The following is a 19,857-nucleotide window of genomic DNA, read 5'->3' on the forward strand; positions in this document are numbered from 1 at the left end:
GTCATCTCCGCGCCGAAATTTGTGCTGCTTTCCATACTGATCCCCAGTGCGCCCACGGCGGAGTGTTGAAAACCTACACGCGCTTGCGTCTACGCTTCTTCTGGCGTGGAATGTACCGCTTTGTCCGCCATTTTGTCCGCTCCTGCCAGTCTTGCCAACGCCGAAAAACTCCTCTCAAGTCCTCTGCTTCGTTGCAGCCGTTGCCCTGTCCTGCCCGTCCGTTTGATCGTGTCGGCATAGATCTATACGGTCCCCTTCCTACAACTTCAGCTGGCAACCGCTGGATTATCGTGGCAGTGGATCATCTAACCCGCTACACTGAGACATCATCATTGCCCTCTGCTTCCGCACGCGACGTGGCTGCCTTTATTCTGAAAAACCTGGTTCTTCGCCATGGTGCCCCTCGCGAACTGCTCAGTGACCGCGGACGCGTTTTCTTATCAGACGCTCTTGAGGCTCTCCTGAAAGAATGCCGCATCATACACCGCACCGCTACCTCGTACCACCCTCAGACGAATGGACTGACAGAACGTTTTAACCGCACTCTCGGTGACATGCTGGCTATGTACGTGAACACCGACCATTCCAATTGGGACCAAGTTCTACCGTTTGTTACTTACGCATATAACACCGCGACACAGGCCACTACTGGATTCTCTCCATTCTTTCTCCTTTACGGGCGCGAGCCACCCTGTACTATGGACACACTTTTTCCCTACCGCCCTGACGTTTCCGAATCTTCCCCGCTATCCGATGCCGTCACGTACGCAGAAGAATGCCGTCAGCTCGCCCGCTCTCTCACAACAGAAAATCAGTGGCAACGAAAATACCTCCGTGATACCGGCGAAGCTTCGCCATATCTCCCGAACTCTCTGGTGTGGCTCTGGGTGCCCTCCACAACCCCTGGCCTTTCAAAGAAGTTTCTTGCTCGCTACCACGGGCCATATAGGGTCCTCCAGCAAACATCTGCAGTCAACTACGTAGTTGAGCCCGTCACGCCCTCTGCGGACTTGCGTCGCCGTGGTCGTGAAACAGTTCACGTGAACCGATTGAAGCCATTCTATGACCCCGCTGTGCTTTCCGCGCCATAAGTCGCCAGGATGGCTCCTTTTTTTACCCGGGGGGAAAATGTACTGTGATAGTCATCGCCATCGACATGCACCTGTGCGTTGTGCGACGAAGAAGAAGTACGCTGGGCTCGCCGTTGCAAGGTCCTGTCCTCACAGCTCTCCATCTGAGCGTCAATAAACGCCCTATTACAATATAAATTATTTCTAAACAACTGTTTTTTTTTATCTGGTTGTGAGATTAACGGCCGCACTCCAGGGTAACGCAGACAGTAAAGAAGTTTAGCATTGCAAATCACAATAACGAATAGGGCTTTACTCATGTCTATTGGCTATTCGTGCATGCTTTCTTGGACTGTTTTAAGGTTTGTGACGAGGACGGCTGACCAAGACTTCGAGTACAAAGGGAGGAAGTTCAAGGCGGGGACATGCTTCATGGTGCCGCTCTACCAAATACAGAGGGACGCGCGTTTCTGGCCTGAGCCCCTAGAATTCAAGCCAGAGAGGTGAGACTCTGAATTATCAATATGTAATAGTTGATCTACTCAAACTTAGACTTCGCTTTGACAAAACTGCTCTCACTTTGACTGTCCTTGTGATGCCGTACCATCGTCCTGGAAGCGCTTGAAAACCATACACGCCGGGAAATTCTTTCCCCCATGAAGCTCCTATTGTAACTCTGTAAGAGTTAAAAAATAATAAAATCTCTTTTCCAAGTGAAGGGAAGGGATTGTATTGCAAGGGATTGAAAGCGTAGGTAGTAGGGGAAAGCAGAAAGTTAGGTGGGCGGATGAGATTAAGAAGTTCGTAGGGGTCAAGTGGATGCAGCTAGCACAGGACAGGGTAATTGGAGGAGTAAGGAGGAGGCCTTCGCCCTGCAGTGTAGGTATAATCTGGATGATGATGATGATGATGATGATGATGAAAACCTTTATTATTGAGATTTGTAAATGTTAAGCTTTGCGCAACATCCCTCGCCGATATTTAGCGTTAAGTGGATGCACCACTTGCATTATGATCGTCGTTATATTCCGACCAGACGATGGACTCAAATGCCTGAATAATATACATCTGATGGCTCGCAGAAAATCACAGAATGTCTTTCGATATGCAGACAAGATCTTTTTGATAACTACTAAACGGTAACTGCCACGCTTGTAATTATTTATCTGCTCTTTCAAATGCAAGATTTTCCCCAGATAACGAGGACAAGCTCAACAAGAGGGCCTTCGTAGCATTTGGCATTGGACCACGCAATTGCGTTGGCATGAAAATCGCCGTGCTCAATATGAAATACACCATGGCGAAACTGGTGCAGAAGTACTGCTTTCAACTCGGAGTATCACAAATGGTGAGAGGCATATTTTCTCTTCCGCAGCCTGTAAACTGGCATTCAGTACCTCGATCGCTTTGCAGGAAATGCTATAACAAAATATAGCGATCCTTTTATATTTTGTACGAGATTCTTACTAATTTATTTGAACATATTGATAATACTAAAATAATTACAGGAGTAGCTTCATTATTAGGAAGTGTACAAGTTTAGTGAAATTTTAGGGTGATCCACTTCTAGGTATAACACGGTCACTGCTCTCAAAGCAGCCTTGCGTCGGATGCAGGCGCCTATGGAAGCAAAACAATATATGCACAGTGGGACGCGGAGGTGATGCTTCGCATGGCCTGCCGCATCGCTTTATGAAATGGCCGGGTCGGACGCAATGATGCTTTGAAAGCAGTGGCCTTGTTATAGCTAGAAGTGGATCACCCTGTTCATAAGGAGACAAGTGTGCAATATTGTATACAGCCGGACAATTTTCAAAACCTTTTGATTGGTTTGTGCATAAAGAAAAAGAACACAGTATCCAAATAATGTTAAAACTTTTGTTCAAGTACTGACACAGTGTCTTTGCGCACTATGCAAATATTTGTATTGTCAGAAGAAAAAGAAATACAAGCAAAAAACAACACTCAAACATTAAAAAACACTTTTAAGAAACTCCTAAACTTTTGCCTAACGAGAGCCCCGGTTTCTCAGCGATGTGTGGAAACTTTCCGACATATGCTGCGGGATTATAGCCTTATTAAAGATGTTCCATTCACTTTCTGCCAACGGACAAAAAATTAATTACGCTCAAGAGTACTGCTTGAGCGTAAATTTGGGCTTCTGTCATGTTTTCGTGGAATGGCTAAAATTAATACAAGTGTGAGAATTTTCGCTTAGTACGTTGTGATATAATGAATATGCAAACAATGCAAATTTACATAGAAATATCACCTATTTTCTTTTTATTTTTATTTGATTGCATAGCCTTCCGGCCAGGAAATCCAGTCAGCCAGCACCTTCTAATACTTGCCTAAAAGATATAAGAGATATTATTTTTTTTTGTCCAGACATGTTACGAATATCAACAGTTGTGCATGCGACGTTGAATCTGCATATTACACATTTCAACATGTGAATCCTTAACGTGCGAGAGTAAGGTACGCCAGAAGTCTTGAGCACTATTTTATGTGCGTATTAGGTACCATGCAATAGAATTTAGTTTTGTGAAGATGCACTCAGAGCGCAATTACATGCCATTATAGCGGCCAGTTAAGCATGAACACATGAGAAATGAAAATACTCACAATTCAGTTAATTTATTTCTGTTATAATAATCGAATACCGGCCACGGTGACCGTTTTTTGATGGAGGCGAAAATCAAAGTGTTCGTGTGCTGTGCGATGCCTGTGGCCAACCATTGCAAGCGTTGCGGGTGTTTTCCCGCGTTTGATGCCACGTGTGTGCTTGGTAGGGGAGGCACGAGGTTAGGGCGTATGATATGTGAGGCCTATTAGATTAGAAGGGAAGGTGATAACTGTGTCAGCATGATACACTTGACTGGTCCAGAGAGAGAGAGAGAGAGAGAGAAGAAACCTTTATTTAGCCGGATAGTTATATAGGGCCGAGTTACATTGCCCTATTAGATGGCCAGCAGGTCAAGCCTGTTGGCGACCTCATAGGCGCGCTTGAGGATCCGGACTTGTATGCAAGAAAAGAAGAAATATACCTCAGGAACAGTGTGCCACAGTTTGAATAATTTTGCTTATATTTTTATAACCCAGTGCGCGCATGCGCCACCGAAGTGCATTTATTTACTTCTCTCTCGTAGTTAAACCTCAATTGATATTTAGCGCTCGTCCTGCCTCTTTCTATGTCTGTGTCCTAGTTACTTACGCTAGTCTTTTTAATTAAAGAAAATATATCACTGACAAAATTATACAAGTTTGTATCTCAAAGTCAAAGTTTATTTCCCATCTAAAACTACAGATGGAGGAATCGTAGAAAAAAGCTGCCCTTGGGCAGCTTGACGAGTCTACAATCCTAATTATTGGCAGGGAGGCAACACAAGAGTATATACAATTTTAAAAACAAGCTCATCAAGAAACACCAGAAGATACACGAAACAGCAATATGTATACATAATGAAACTTAAACCATGTTATTCAAAAACAAATTATGTAGTTCACGACGTGGAAAAGAAAACAAATCGAGGTTAATGTGGATATACCTATTTAGAAGAGATGGAAGAGTGTACTGAAGGCATTCCCTACCAAGATTTAATCGAGGTGTTGGCACTGTCCATTCTTCGCCACGTCTTGTTGGATAGACTGATTCTTTTTTCCTTAGTTCTGCTAAATTCTTAAGGTTTGTTACATTATTCCTGATTTCTGTTTTAAAAGTAACACTGAGGCGATATTTATAAAGATTATGTGCTTTAATAACTCTGGAATGAGAAAAGAGAGCTGCACTTGGATGTCGGAATGGTAAATTATATGCATTTCGGAGATATCTTTTTTGCATTAAATGAATACGTTCAAGGTTAGTGAATTTTGTAGTGCCCCACACTAACTGGCAATAGTTTAAATGCGAGTTGAATATTGAATTGTATACCAGCATCTTAGTTTTTGTGGGAAGTATGTATTTTAGACGGCCTATAATACCAGTGATTTGAGCTATTTTTTTCAAGATATAATTGACATGATAATCCCATGACATACTGACAGAAAATATAACCCCGAGGCATTTAAATTGCTCAACTATTTCTACAGCCCGCGAGTTTAATATAATATTATCGTGCGGTGGGATAACTTTGTTTTTCGGCCTAAATATGAGAGCTTTGGTCTTACTCTCGTTTATTTGCATCAAGTTAACTGCAGACCAGACCTCAAGTGCTTTCATTGTGGCATTACATTGTTTGATAAGTTCATGAAGACTTTCACCTGAAAAAAATACGCTCGTATCGTCGGCATAGATGAAAAACTTTGTATTATCGCTGATGTTGACAATATCGTTTAGGTAAATATTGAAGAGTAGAGGCCCTAGCGTACTGCCTTGGGGGACACCGCAGAAGAGCGGCTTCGGCTCAGACCGTATACCATTTATGAACACCACTTGCTGTCTAAACGACAAATAGGAACTTAAGAGTGAGAGCGCCTTTCCTCGGATACCATAGCAGTGTAATTTATTTAGTAAGATTTCATGATTTACCAGGTCAAAAGCCTTTGAGAAGTCCACAAATACACCAATGACAATAGCTTTGTTTTCAAGTTGCTTTATTATATATTCCTTTTGTTGGAGTAACGCAGGTTCAGTTGATTTGCTTTTGCAGAAGCCAAACTGAAACGGTGTTAGCAAGTTAAATTTATGGGTGAAATTTGACATTCTTAAATGGAGCATTTTCTCAAATGCTTTCGAAAACACTGGCAAAACAGAGATTGGTCTGTAGTTGCCGAGGGCGTTGCGATCTCCTTTTTTGTAAAGAACAACAACTTTTGCTAATTGCATTTTTACCGGAAAAACTGCAGCCTCTAAACACATGTTAAAGATGTGAGCAAGTATAGGAGCAATTATATCAACTACATGCTTGACTGGCCGTATTTGGATACCATCAATGTCACAGCTAGTGCTATTGTTAAGATTTGTTATCACCGACACTACCTCGCCTACCATGACTGGGTGCAGAAAAATTGTTTCATCATTCTGAATTCGAAGATATTTGCAAGCGTCAGATCCGGCAGCACGGGTAGCCAAGCTCGTTAAAAAAGTATTAAATACATTAGCGAGTTCAACGCCAGAAACTTCCTTTCTATCAATATTTAATTTTGTTAATGCAGTGCGTGAGCTGTCCCGCTGCAGAAGTGTATTTAGTCTCGACCATAGTACACCATTTCGAGCATCCTTAACCTCTAGAAGTGACACATGATAGGCTGTTCGTGCAGACCGCAGTTTTTTAGTCAGTTTATTCCTATATTTTTTAAATACCGCAAGGTCCTCAGCCTTCCGGCTGGTCAAAAATTTTCTATACAGTTTGTCTTTCATTTGTATTTCTCTGCGAAGCTCTGGAGTTACCCAAGGCTTGCGGATTCTGCGACTTTTCACACGTGTTACAAGAGGAAGGCAGTCGCGATATATCTGTTTAAAGCAATCGATAAACGTATTATAAGCAACATTTGCGTCATGAAGTTCAGCTATCTTACTCCAATACACTTTCGTGAGCGCATCCCTAAAGGATTTCAATGATGATTCTGTAATAGCTTTGTATGTGATTGATGTGGACTTACTCCCTATTGTACTAGCCTTCTTAATGCAAGCAAACACGGGAAGATGATCACTGACACAACAAGATAAAACACAAGAAAAAGCATTCAGCTGCATAGAGTTAGTAATAATTAAATCGAGAACTGAATGGCCTTCGCTTGTGACTCTGGTTGGTGTATTGATCAGGTTAACAAAGCCATTAGACATAACAGTCATATTAAAATCTCTAGCAGATGGGTTGGGATTACCCATATCAATATTAAAGTCACCACAAGCTATTAAGGTTTTCTTATTGTGATACTGAACAGCAAAAGCCAAGAACATGTCACAAAACTGTAAGAATGATGCAATATTACCGTTAGGAGGGTGATAACACACAGAGAATACAGTACTTTGTGTAGAAACTGAAATCATTTCATAATCTGTGGTAATTAAAGTGTATGCTTCAAGTAATTCGCCTTCAACGTCATCCTGAAGCAATAACGCAACACCACCGCCGCGAACATGTCTGTTTGCATAATTTGAGGGAAACATCTCCGGTGCTATATGTTTTTTAGCTATTGATGACACTACATTCCTCGGTGTCCTCTGTTTTGAGAGAAAAATCGTTTTTCAAAGTTATATATAGAACTGTTTTTAAAACAGAAAACGCAGCAAATCGAAGCCGAAACTGATGTCACGGACAGAACGACCAGACACAACGTCCGGGCTGGAGAATCGAGGACGTTACTTACAGTACTAGAAAAGTTCTCACTCATACGCGCACTGACGTCCGCAAATGGACACTAGAATTCGGATGAAATCCATAAAATAGCTAAGATAAGGCATAATTTAGGCATCAAAATATGTTGCTTACATTGGGAGCGCGCAGTAACGGGTGTGAATATATGTGAGATTGCCAACGAAAACGTAAAAATTGACTAACTGAGGCCACGAAAGCGGCACTTTTTAAAATGGAGCAGCGCACGAATGATGTAAAGCACGGCTCTTAAGTTTGGTAGAATCCATAAGGACGGAAAAGAAAGCCTACAGTAGACGTTTTGTGAGAATACGCGAAAGCCGAAGAGCTCACTTGCGTTGCCTTTAAATTATCGGCTTCGTGCTTTCAAGATATTATAGGAGCAAGGAGCATTGCGTAATTCAGAGGGAAAAAAGTACTGCTAAGGCTTTTTTTAACGCCGCTCGACTGTGGCGGTCGTTTTGTAGTAGTAGTTAGGTAAAGCCTATGAGACTCATGTGTGCATTAAATTTTTTTTTTTTTTCAGGGAGAAATGAATTTGGACTCTCATGCAATGGTGTCTATGCCCAGCCGAGGACCATGGGTCACTCTTCGTCATGCCCAGCCGTGATTAGGAAATGCAGTTCTAGGATTTAAAATTAGTGCATATCAATTTAAGGAAACCAGACGGGAGTGGGAGCGTAGTACTGTTCTATTCTATGAGACATTCGTTTGTTGCCGCCATAAAACAATACCAGTACCGCATCTCCTTTCGCTCAGCTGTTCTGAGTTTTTAAGGCACATTGCACCTAATGTACAAACGCATGAATATATCTATGTGCTTGCACTTTATATCCATAGGTGTACAAACTAAATAATCAATTGCTGTATGCGTCATGGAAGAAGCCGTTTAGTTTACAGGATCGAAAGTCAGCAATTCTCCTTGAGGTGAGATAATTTGGCAGTTTCATCTCCGTAACAGCCGGAATGGTTTAAAAAGTTGATGATGGCGAACGCCCTGACAAGACCGAAGACTCACATTCAAAGATTGGACTTCGCCATTCTGCACAGGGGTTTTGCATAAATATGGCATAAGACGGTTCAAGCAATTTTCTCGTGGATACTGTTTTTTTCTTTGCATTGTATTGTTTATATGTTGTTCTTTTGTATTATTTATACACAATATGCAACATACAAAAACACTGTGTTGTATACAAAACAATATTGCACTTATTCAGCTGCATATTTTCAACGTCCAGAAGTTGACTTAATTAGCTTAATATATCTTCCAACTCCAATTTAAACATTTGTTCGAATACACGTTTCCCGAAGACCGCTGACAACGCCCGACTGACATATAGCCTGCGCCGACCAGTCTCTTTCCCGTGCCGAACTTCGTTCTTTTCCAGACCAACTTGCCGATTCACGGAGGCTATATTCCTGCTGATTATTGAAGAGTCAGTAAAAAACATTCGCGCATAGTTTCAACAAGAGGCTGCGAGAGGCCCTAATTCGACAGAAACAGTTTGGGATTACCGCTCGCCGCAAAAAAAGAAAAGCAGTTGCAAAAAATGAAAGAGCCATTGAAAATTCCGACGAGTGCAAGGACTGATGTAATGATGACTTTGCTCTATCCCAGAACCTCTCAAATACAAGAACACCATAGTAACAAAGCAAAGCTGCGCAATTTGACACAGCTAAGCATCGAATGGAAAAGATTATAGCAATAAAAAGGCCTATATGATAAATATGTACACTTAACTTGCGCGCCTATTGTCAATTCCATAATATTTCACACCAATTTTACTATTTTAAGGCGAAATGAAAAGGAGGTCCTACTAAAATAACATACATGCAGGTAAAATAAGAATACTCATCCCCTCGTACCTAATCTGAACCGCACGGACAACATCAAATTGGAAGCCTACGGATTTAAAATATCTTGGAGAAGTATAGTTAATTGCTTTTCAAGTCTAATGAACACAATATGTTATGATTCCTGACTTGAGATTGCAAAACTCTTATTCAAATACAAGGCCCCTACTGCTAATGCCATTCACCACCACCACCACCACCACCACCACCACCACCACCACCACCACCACCACCACCACCACCACCATCATCATCATCATCATCATCATCATCACCAATCGTACTATACCTTCTGTAGGCTGCAAAAATGGCGAAAAAACGCACCAAGACACAACAAAACAAAAATTGCTTAAGTAGTGGAATGTCGGTGACGACCAAGGCGGCGATTTTGTGTCGAGCCCATTTCTTAAAGCAGACGCAGCTGGCAGCGCGGGATCTCACGCTCACCTTGTGGAAATATGGCCAGTTGGCGAACTCCCGCTTAAAATCCCTGGACCCTGACCTGAAGCTCTGGCATCCATCAAACCTATCCCGACGTAAAGCAACTTTGCTGCGCCGCCTGTGAGTTGGCGTAGCCTTCACCAACTAATATTTATTTGTGATAAATATGGCCATTAGCCCTTAATGTGCAAGCTGAAGGTGCGGCGAGAATATAGCACACATTCTTTGTGAGTGCCCCCCATACAATTTCGAAAGACTCTCTCTGCCGTGCGCTGATAGAAATGAAGATGCTAGGCTCTGGCGGCGGCGATTGTTGGCGGTTTAGGCCTCTCAGGCACTGCTCCGCTTCTTGACAACCAAGGGCCTGGATATTAGGCTGTGATTATTGCCGCACGTTATACAGACTTCAGATGTCTGAAACTCCCTTTTATCCTTCACCTTTATATCTACTCACTCCCTTCCTTTAGTGCATGGTAGCAAACCATTTTCTTCTTCTGGTTAACCTCCCTGCCTCTCCTCCTTCTACACCTTCTCCTCCTTTTCCCCCTCGTGAGAAAGGACAATAACGGTGAAAGAAAAGGCAAAGAATGAGCTAAAGCAAAAAGCCGAACAACACTGAAAAAAAAAAGAAAGAAACACGATGCTTTAACGTTCCAACACTTTTGAAACGAATAATAAAACCGTATCCTTCGTGACAGCTGACACTGCCTCAGAGAATCTATAAGTCTAACGATGCTTCCAAAGAAAGACCAAACAAACGTATCAACAATTCTTCGTAAAGACGAATTGAAGATCAAAACTTATCACGACCTTTCAACAACGAAATTCTTTATCTGGTAAAGAAACTAAAGACTTGCTAACGTACTGATTGCTTGTGGAGTGATTTCATAGATCTGAATAAAGAGACACTGGCATTTGTCTTGAAGCTTTGCCACGAACGGCGTCCTTGACAAATATTTCACAAAATTGAAAATAAACGAAACTGGGAAAGTGCTCGGAATACAGAAATACTAATTGTCTACACTTTTTAACGTATGCTCAGGTTGCTGGTGCATGCAAAGGAGCGGACAAGATCGCGCGTTGTTGTTATAAGTATTAGTTCACAGTATCATCAAGGGAAGTAGTGACAACTACAAACGGTCTTCTTTTTGAGGACCGGATTTGTTTTTGCATACAAAAACCATATTGCGAAGCGACACGATTATTATTTTCGAAGATTTTCTAACGCGTTCACCCCAGCCATTTTCGACCACCTTTCGGACAAGTCGCGCCATCTATCTGTCAACACTGCCGCGATTCAAAGAAGTATCACAGCGATTAAAGCAAGAATGACGAGCCTTTTGCACTTAATGCATTCGTCTGTACTTACTTCTCCAAACATCACGACGTAACAGCATATGGAGTCAGCATTCACGAAAGGCTCCTAGAAAACATATCGCGTACTCATGAAGTGCAGCTGCCGAAATACCAATGACCACGTGCGGAGACATGTGAGCCGTCAAGTGCGACGTGAGCGGAGAGATGTGGTGAATACAAGTTTATATATTTCGCCAAACATCACAGCTTTTATGAAGTGCGTGAATGCGAGCGCGTAATTACGCGAACCCCGAACGCTCCACTCATCATCTATGACGACGTTTCAGATAAGAGAAGTTCGAATGAGGCCGTGAGTAATAATTAAGCGAGAAATATAATAAAGTGCATGTACATCAAATGGGATCCAGACACAAGAAGTTAACGCTTTTGCCTCGTTACCCTAACTGCTAATCTTAAGTCTCCACTAAATATTATTAATGAGTCAGATGGGTGGATACAGTGTTCTAAACGTATCAATGTAGCAGCCGGGAACGACTTCAAGTGAGGCGCATTGCCCCGCAAATAATAAACGAAGCCACAGCGCTGCTTTAGCCCAATCACGTTTGCTGCTGAGTTATTATCCAAACAGAATTGGTAATCTGTGTCGAGCTGCGTGCATATGGCTTAAAACGATGCGACCATATGCCAGGCAATACTCTGATACTGTTTTCGACAAAGAAATTCGAACAATCAAACGTCGTTGTAGTCCACCGCTTTCTGCCGGCGCTTCGCTCAAACTCTCGAGTGTCGGTCAAAAAAGGGGAAGATTTTATAGCACATGCACCTCCACCTGCTGCGCTGTCTGTGCTCTACACGGGATAACCGACGCTTCGCACAGAGTGTTGTTTTTCTTTCGCATTGTTATTTCTTTTATTCTTATCAGCCACTATTTGCGAGCTAAGCGAGACCGGTAGAATTGCGCGGAGACAAAAGCGCCTCACTTCATTTATTTTATAATTGATACTGTCAGAATTTGAGAGGAAAAGATAGATTTGTCAGTACAGGAAAAGAGTGACCGTAAACACAGTCTCATAAGAGGCAGAGTAGAACAAATGAAAATCGTTTATAAAAGAATACTAAAAATGCGCCTAGAATAAAAAATAAAAGAATGAGAGCTCCTGACAGAACATAATTTACTGAAAATGTTTATCTCTGCTGCTGAACCGTGCGCCAGAAACAAGTATACGTAGGCCGCAACAGTTTGCATATCGTGGCTGTCTTGGAACAGGTGTTGCACGGATGACCTAAATAGAAAGAGAAAGATATAAATCACCTTAGCCAGAGTAATCTACTTCACCCGTGCAAGTTTTCTATTCGCGTTTAGCTTTTGGCATGTGTTCAGAGTTCAAATCCGCCTTTTGCGGGAGGTTGTAACGCTGCTAGCATGTTTTAATGGTTTATCCAATTCGCCTAAAGATCCATGGAGGTAATTATAGGGGCGTTGTTGGCTCGACGCCAAACGCCTTTGTATTATATTTTTTACGGCTGCCAATGAAGCCTAGCTGGTCAACGCAGTGGCTGTGGATTTCGTGATAACACACCAATGTTGTTGCGTCTTTGACATCGATACTGAGGAACGTATATAGACTCAAATGGTTTGACGAAGTCCACGGCCCCATATATTTTGGCAAATGCTGAAACAGAAAGAAAGCCTATGCAATGCACGAACCTAAACTTTCACACCCACATTTACACAGTCCAAAAAGACACTCAGCATCTCCGCAGCAAACCTTATACTTTTTCAAACCCATAGTTTTTCTTAGCGAGGACAGAGCCTAGACTGAGGTTGTTTGAGTCAGTATGAATTTTTGTTTCGCCGTTTCCGTCGAAACGCCGAAGGAAGGGGAGGTAAGAAATGGAATTTACGCTGAAGAGTCCTGAAGTCTCCAGTTTGCGGCATGCCTTAGCAAAACGGCAAAACTACCTTTGTGAGCTTGGTCAGAGCTTTAGCCATGCTTGGGGAGTTTCTCCCAAACCACCTGTAACTCAACACGTCCATAACTCTCCTGTAACTCCTGGGACTTTGCAAACGGCTTTCTGGTCATTTGGTTTCGGAAACGGGCTGATAGCGGTTGGCCATCTCGGCACTAGAGGTCGACATTAACTTTTTGTTGCTTATTACCCGCCAGGATGGTCAGTGGGATGCGCCTGAAGTTCTTCAAATTTGAGAAGTTAGTAATCAAAACTGGGGGAAGGTTACAATATTGGCGCAACTGCGGCATTTTATATATTTGTTATTCATGTCGTACATCGATGATTTCAGTGCTCGTCAATATCAGCGGCTTTAAGGGGTGTTGACATTCCTCAACTATTAATTTCGGTACGTCATTGGCGCGAGAGAAGTGTATTAATTTCGATTAGAAGCTGCAATCGATTACAATCATGGTAACGCAACATTCTTTGTGATTAGAACGAAACATGTTAAGTGCAAGTAGCTATACGCCAGTGATTGACAAAATCAGCAATCAGGAGCAGTTATTGCTTCGGGATGAAATAGCAAACTTCAGAAGATAGCAAACTCAAATCTAATGGGACGCTCCTTATTGCCCTTATCTAGTTGTTTGAGGCTGACGATAATGCCGAAATTTATGCCCCACAGTGCACAATGCAAGACTTGCCATGCTATGCAGGATGCACAGAGTTTGGCCCCGCCCGAAGTTTATCCGAGTTTGCGCGACGGCTGACAATAAACTGCACAGATAGAGCCACACGACTACACCCTGCAGGTGCCACTCCCTCTTTCAAGCATAGCAGACTGAGCAAGACAACGAGTCAGCGCCTCTTGTTATTATCAATTTAACATCGAAAATCGTAAAAACATTATTTAACAACTATATATGTCTACACACTCACTAAAACCGCCTATAAGGCCCATAATTATTTCAAGTAATAAAGTGTTTTTAGCGTTCAGTGCAAGCAATCTATGTTGAAAAGCAAAGCGTGAGGAGGAAGGGAAAACGTTGGTGCTATTAGCCGTGCGAATGTTGTCAGTGAGCCGCAGCTTTCAGACCCTACAAACTAGAAAACATACACAATGAGATACACTTTTGTGCCATTCTGTTTTCCTGCTTTCTTCAAGAAAACTTTGCGAGTCTGCTACATGCCGAAGATTTTTCGCTTTACACGTTTCTCAATGCGATAAACCAACAACGCACCCCAGTTCCCTCCGCGAGGCAAAGATATTCTATAGTTAACAGCACAAAATAGCGGACCTACACAATGAACGTTTGATCGAGAAAACACATCATGTATAAACTACGCGCTCGCACTGGAACTGCGCACAGATGAAGAGGAAGAGTTCAGTCACCCGGATCGCTTATGTGTGCCTTAGCAATCGCTACTTGTAAAAATTCTACAAGTAAGCCGATGTCTTCGTCCCAGTTCCGATACCAAACAATACTCTTAATTTTCTTCGTAGAAAAACCCTGGTGCTATCCATTCGTATTGCAGGTGAATTAACCACGTAGATATGGAAACGTTTGCTCACGCTGAAATTTATCGCATTTGATAGGACAGCCATACATGGTTGGCTTGTGGGGTTTAACGTCCCAAAGCAACTCAAGCTATGAGAGACGCCGTAGTGGAGGACTCCATAAATTTCGGCTACCTGGGGTTCTTTAACGTGCACTGACATCGCCCAGCACACGGGCGCCTTGCTTTTCGCCTCCATCGAAAAGCGGCCGCCGAGGCCGAGATTCGATTCCGCGTCCTTGGGAACAGTAGTCGAGCGCCGTAACCACTGCGCCACCCCAGCGGGGTAGGACAGCCATACAAATTGAAATCTTTCAGTTGGAAACTTGCGCATGCTTCATATGACTGCTTCGTCATCGTCGTCATCTGCGCCTTCCGCTTCGAAAGCATCTAGAGGGACGTGGCAACTGCTTTTTGTTGGGTGGTACATGCTTACAGTACAGGTTACCGCTCAGTCAAGCCATCGCAGTCTGCGATAATAACTCATCTTCAGCTGACGCTTCATGTGTCTTTGACAATGGTACTACGGGGAAATTGAGAGGATGTTGCAGTAGCGGCCGCCTTTCCAAAGGCGGCCGCTACTGCCTATAGAATCGATGCTCCCGGGAGCAGCACTCGAACATTCTATCCATTCAGCAACCGTGGTAGGGCCATGTTTCAGTTAAGGTATAGACCGTGCTTTTTTTGGACTATACTGATACGAAACTGATGTTAAATATCTGGCCACATTGTGAATTCTTCTTTATGCGTTCCAAGGGTCAGCGCACAATATCGGGGGAAACGCGACATGTACTTTGCGCCAGTATTTCAGGGAGTTGTTGTTGGAGAGAGGATGAATCAAGATCTGAAAAATGTCGTCTAGAGAACCTCAGTACTGAGCTGCACTCGGGTCGAGTTTGATTGCATCCATTCAAGGATGAGCTGCGACGATGCCCGAAGGGCGAAAACAGAAGCGTCACAACAGCGCTGAACCAAGAATTTTATGTTAGAAAAAGCCGAACAGCATACTTCATAACTTGGCTCCGAGTTGACATGAGAAAAATGATCAAAATGTAAGTGCGTTCAATGGTATTGAAAAACTCAAACAAAGGGAAGCTACTTTTTTTCTTTTTCGTTGTGTTAATTATTGCACTTTCATTATTTATTTACTTTTTCCTGCATATCAGTCTTCTTTTCCGTGGCGACAAATATACAAAACCTGTCTGGTTTTTGCCTTATTAATTTTTTTGGGGGTATTAAACATGGATATCTATTGTACTCATTGCTTGTCAACTTTCTGCAACAGTGGATTGGATGTGATTCGGTGCTTCCCGAAAGAAAGTAGTAGGGAATAAACCAGCAATTATTATGTAGTGCTTGGGGATCGTAAGAGGCTTCTTGGCCGAGGATATATTGAAGTCTTAAACGGTACAGTTGTACAATGGGTGCTAAGATAAGGCTACTAGTGAGGGACATTTATTCCAACATTCCGTCTCTCTCCTCATCTATACGGCGCATGCACTTCGTTGTCGGAGCAGGAGGCCTTAGGCGCAATACGTTGTGTGCTGTATATTTTATGCGTAGGTAGTCACCAAGAAGTGAGGCAGGTACTAGATTTCCTTTCTCTCAAGGTCAAACAACCTACGTATGTTTAACGCGACAATATTTCAATGCCGAATAATCGGGCAATCAAAAGGCGTTGTTAAAGACGGTTTCACGTGTCCTCTTAATGTGAAGGTTAAATGTTATGCTGATTTATTTGTATGACGTGTTTCTTGCGCAGTTTCTGTGCATACAACTCGTTGCTCAGGCCTTCTCGCTTCCCGCAGTTGTGTTAACGGTGATTTCCAATTCATTTTGCCGCCTGTCGAATGTGGCAGATCCACTGCGGATGTCGAGAGCGATGACGACAGCGCAAAACTGTCGTCAAAACTAAGAGGTGGAAAGGCTATGAAACGGCTGCATGCAGCTGCTAGACTCCCATGCTGCACCATATACCTCCGTATATCGCGAAAGGCGCTGCACCAGCTGTGCTACTGCAGCGTCTTTACAAATCCACATTTTTTATGACGGGACATGTAGTGCAAAGAGAGGATAACTGATGGTCACTTAGGGTAACGAACTAGATTCCAAGAGAAGGAAAGCTTAGCAGGGCATTGCAGAAAGTTAGGTGGGCCGATGAGGTTAAGAAGTTCGCAGGCGCAAGGAGATGCAGCTAGCACAGGACCGGGTTAATTTGAGAAATATGGGAGAGGCCTTCGCTCTGCAATGGGCACAGTGAGGCTGGTAATGATGATGATGATGATGATGATGATAATTTTAGGTTTATTTGAGCTCAGCGTAGCCCCACCTTTGAGATTGCAATGCACACTAACTGTACCCTCGACTATAGCCGGGAACATGAAGCGTAATGTAAAACACCATTTAAATGCCGCGTGGAATTTGTCCACTTTATTCACACGCGTGGCAACCTAGACGAAAAGGCCTTATGGCAAGGGAAACGACTTCACAAAGTTAATCTGATCAGCTCCTTACTTTGTTGCTTTATTATTTAGCTTCAGCTATAGCTTGGTGAAGGCCTAGAAGTAGAGTTAGCTCTTCGTTTGATTTAACATTTAGGCCGCTATATGGCTTACACCTGCTGAGGAGAGCTACAACATTAAAATAGAAGCTGAAAAAAAAAACAATTAAGTGTAAAAGTTAGTATCACTCGCTTGCTAAAAAGGAAGTGTGTGATGATTTTAGTTTGACAGGTTGCCTATAGAAATAACGAATTAAAGAACTGTGTATTATAGATCATGCCACTACTCCGTTTCAGAGAGAACATTCGTAACATCAATCCATATGCTCAAAGATTAAGTCACACAAAGTAATAATACTTTCGGAAATAGAAGGTTAAATAGGTGCTTTCATAGCTGCGTCGGTTGAGTACCCTACGCAAGAGACGAATAACGCAGAGTCTGTCCAACCGGAGGCGTATAGTTGTTCGAGTGCCGCAACGGGAATATACAGCTTGAAAAATATGACTGTCACTCTTGCTGCTGTGAGGCAAAACTTGTTTCAGTATTATGTGCGTGGCTTAGTGCCGGCTGCAGCAAAGAAGCGGAACAACGTAATAGATGCCCCCAACATAAGCGCTGCTACCCAGATCCCCACAAAAACCCAGTGCCTGGAGCCGCTTTAGCCTTTGTCCTATGCGAACGCCCATAGGGGACAGGAGAGGAACACAGCTGCGTCATCATCATCATCATCATCGTCGTCGTCGTCGTCTTGACTATACCCATTGCAGGGCGAAGGCCTCTCCCATATTTCTCCACTTAACCCGGTTCTGAGCTAGCTGCATCCACTTGACCCCTGCGAACTTAACCTCATCCGCCCACCTAACTTTCTGCCGCCCCCTGCTACGCTTTCCTTCCCTTGGAATCCAGTTTGTTACCCTAAGCGACCATCGGGTATCCTCTCTTCGCACTAAATGTCCTTCCCATGCCCATTTCTTCTTCTTAATTTCCGTTAGAATGTGTCATAGAGCTGCGTCATAGAGAGCTAATAGAGTTATTCCTATAACACATCATAACAGCACGGGTTTGGTGAGCGAAATGTGCAGTGCATTGCACGAGGTGTGGTTCATATCGATGCCGCTCTCATTGGGAACGAAATGAGCGGACGCATGCCGAGCCTAGTTCTAATCGGGATAAAAAAGGCGATGAGGAAACGCTCGACAAGGGCTAAATCAGTTGAAGAATGAAGGTAAAAAGAACGTTACATCAGAGGCTGTCGCTCTGCATGGCCCTCTTTGAATTCGCAACTAGGCGTGCTTAACCAATTTCTGTCGTTGCTATGCTTGTCCGGTTAGCAGTGAGGCTAACCTGGGGTCTACTGCGGAAGCACGAAATGCACATAGGTTGACACCTAGAAACAGATTAGTAGCAGACACTTTGCTTCCAAGAACCCCGTATCTGCAATCCACACGTAATGTATGGTCAACAAGCATAACTGCCGTTACACCTCCTCAAGACAATGCTTAAACATCTAACCTTATCAACCAGAACCATTTAAAACCTTGTAGCGATATTCTATAATTATTTATGTTCAGATTCCAACAAGGCAGAAAACAATTCAAACGTCTGAATTCTGTTTTCGGTAAACCAGCTTACACAGCTGATTTTTGTTTAATCAATACCTGTATCAAGTAAATTCACGACAGAGCGAGTGAGCGCCCTTAGCGATCTCGTATACATTTTCTTCCTTGCAAAAAAAAGTCGTGGAGGGAGGGAGGGAGGGCAGTTCTTAGATTATCATGAAAAACTTTTTTCATTTTTGTTTTGCGAAATTAGAGGGGTGCTAAAATCGGGAGCTGCTTAGATTCGCGAAATGACGGTATGTCATTGGCTCAAATCTCGGTGGAAAACAAGCCGGCAGCTAGACTAGTAAATGGATGCGAAATAGAAACCAAAATGATATGACACCACCCCCAGCGCTGCACAGCCAACGTTTGTGTCAAACGTTTGATCTGAAACCAAGCGCGTGTTTTTTTCCGACACTTGTTTCTGACTTGTGGGGCACGGCGACAGTGACAGTGGAGCTTCATTGGCTGCATACACTTCGTGTAAAAGGAGCGTGCATCCATTTCACAGCCGCTTATAGGCTCACAGTGCTTAAAACGACGCGGTGTACGCCCTTTGCGCCCGGGAGGCTCGACGTTGGTGGACATGACCTGCTGGAATTTGAAGAATGAATGTTGTTTTCGCTGAAGCCGCAAGTAAAATGCGTAGAGAGTGCAGGAAGTGTCAGCGCGAGGCAACCTCCGGCGTCCAGTCGCAGCTGAACAAAAAGGTTGTTTAACTAGACCGTTGTCTTATTTAAACAAACTTTATGTGAGCTCCTGCAGGAATTAGGATATTAGGAGTGACATTGCAAGTTTCCCACTGTTACTACTGCATTATACTCGGTACGTTTTTCAGGATATGGAGCAAACTGGAAACAGATAAGACGAAACTCACTTCGATTTTATTAGAGCTTTGCGCTTTAGATGCTGTTAATACCGCATGCGCATGGTTCCTCGTGCACTGCAGCATCCCGTGCCTGTCAATGTAATATATAGGGCAATACTATCATAGCTGATAATGGCAGAATTCAGACAAATCAGTGCGTTCAGGTCTCTCCGGGGAAGAACAGCTCGCGACCAACCGTATTCCAATGATATAACGGCAGTACCACGTATGGCTGAAGAAACAACTTTGTGCTCGTTTACTCGCTGTTAAACTGCACTAAAATACGTCATGAAAACTGAACTTACATAACCCCGCAAAACGCAGGTGCGCTCAGTTGTGTACGCCACATTATATAGTACGTACTACTCAGCACAGCGC

The 19,857-nt window shown here is 43.2% G+C and overlaps 1 protein-coding gene across 1 annotated transcript in view; it reads left to right on the top strand.

Moving 5' to 3' along the window:
* Positions 1-8,056, top strand: part of LOC146176187 (cytochrome P450 3A14-like) — a 43,118-nt gene extending 35,062 nt beyond the window's left edge. Inside the window, exons 10-12 of the mRNA XM_084581273.1 lie at positions 1,433-1,573; positions 2,256-2,418; positions 7,914-8,056. Of these exons, the coding sequence (XP_084437399.1) occupies positions 1,433-1,573; positions 2,256-2,418; positions 7,914-7,997 (388 nt within the window). The 3' untranslated portion in view covers positions 7,998-8,056. The remainder of the gene's footprint in view (positions 1-1,432; positions 1,574-2,255; positions 2,419-7,913) is intronic.
* Positions 8,057-19,857: the final 11,801 nt, after the last annotated feature.

This window comes from Amblyomma maculatum, chromosome 10 (genome assembly GCF_055883805.1).
Source record: "Amblyomma maculatum isolate TAMU_Amacu chromosome 10, ASM5588380v1, whole genome shotgun sequence".
NCBI classification, from domain to species: Eukaryota; Metazoa; Arthropoda; class Arachnida; order Ixodida; family Ixodidae; genus Amblyomma; species Amblyomma maculatum.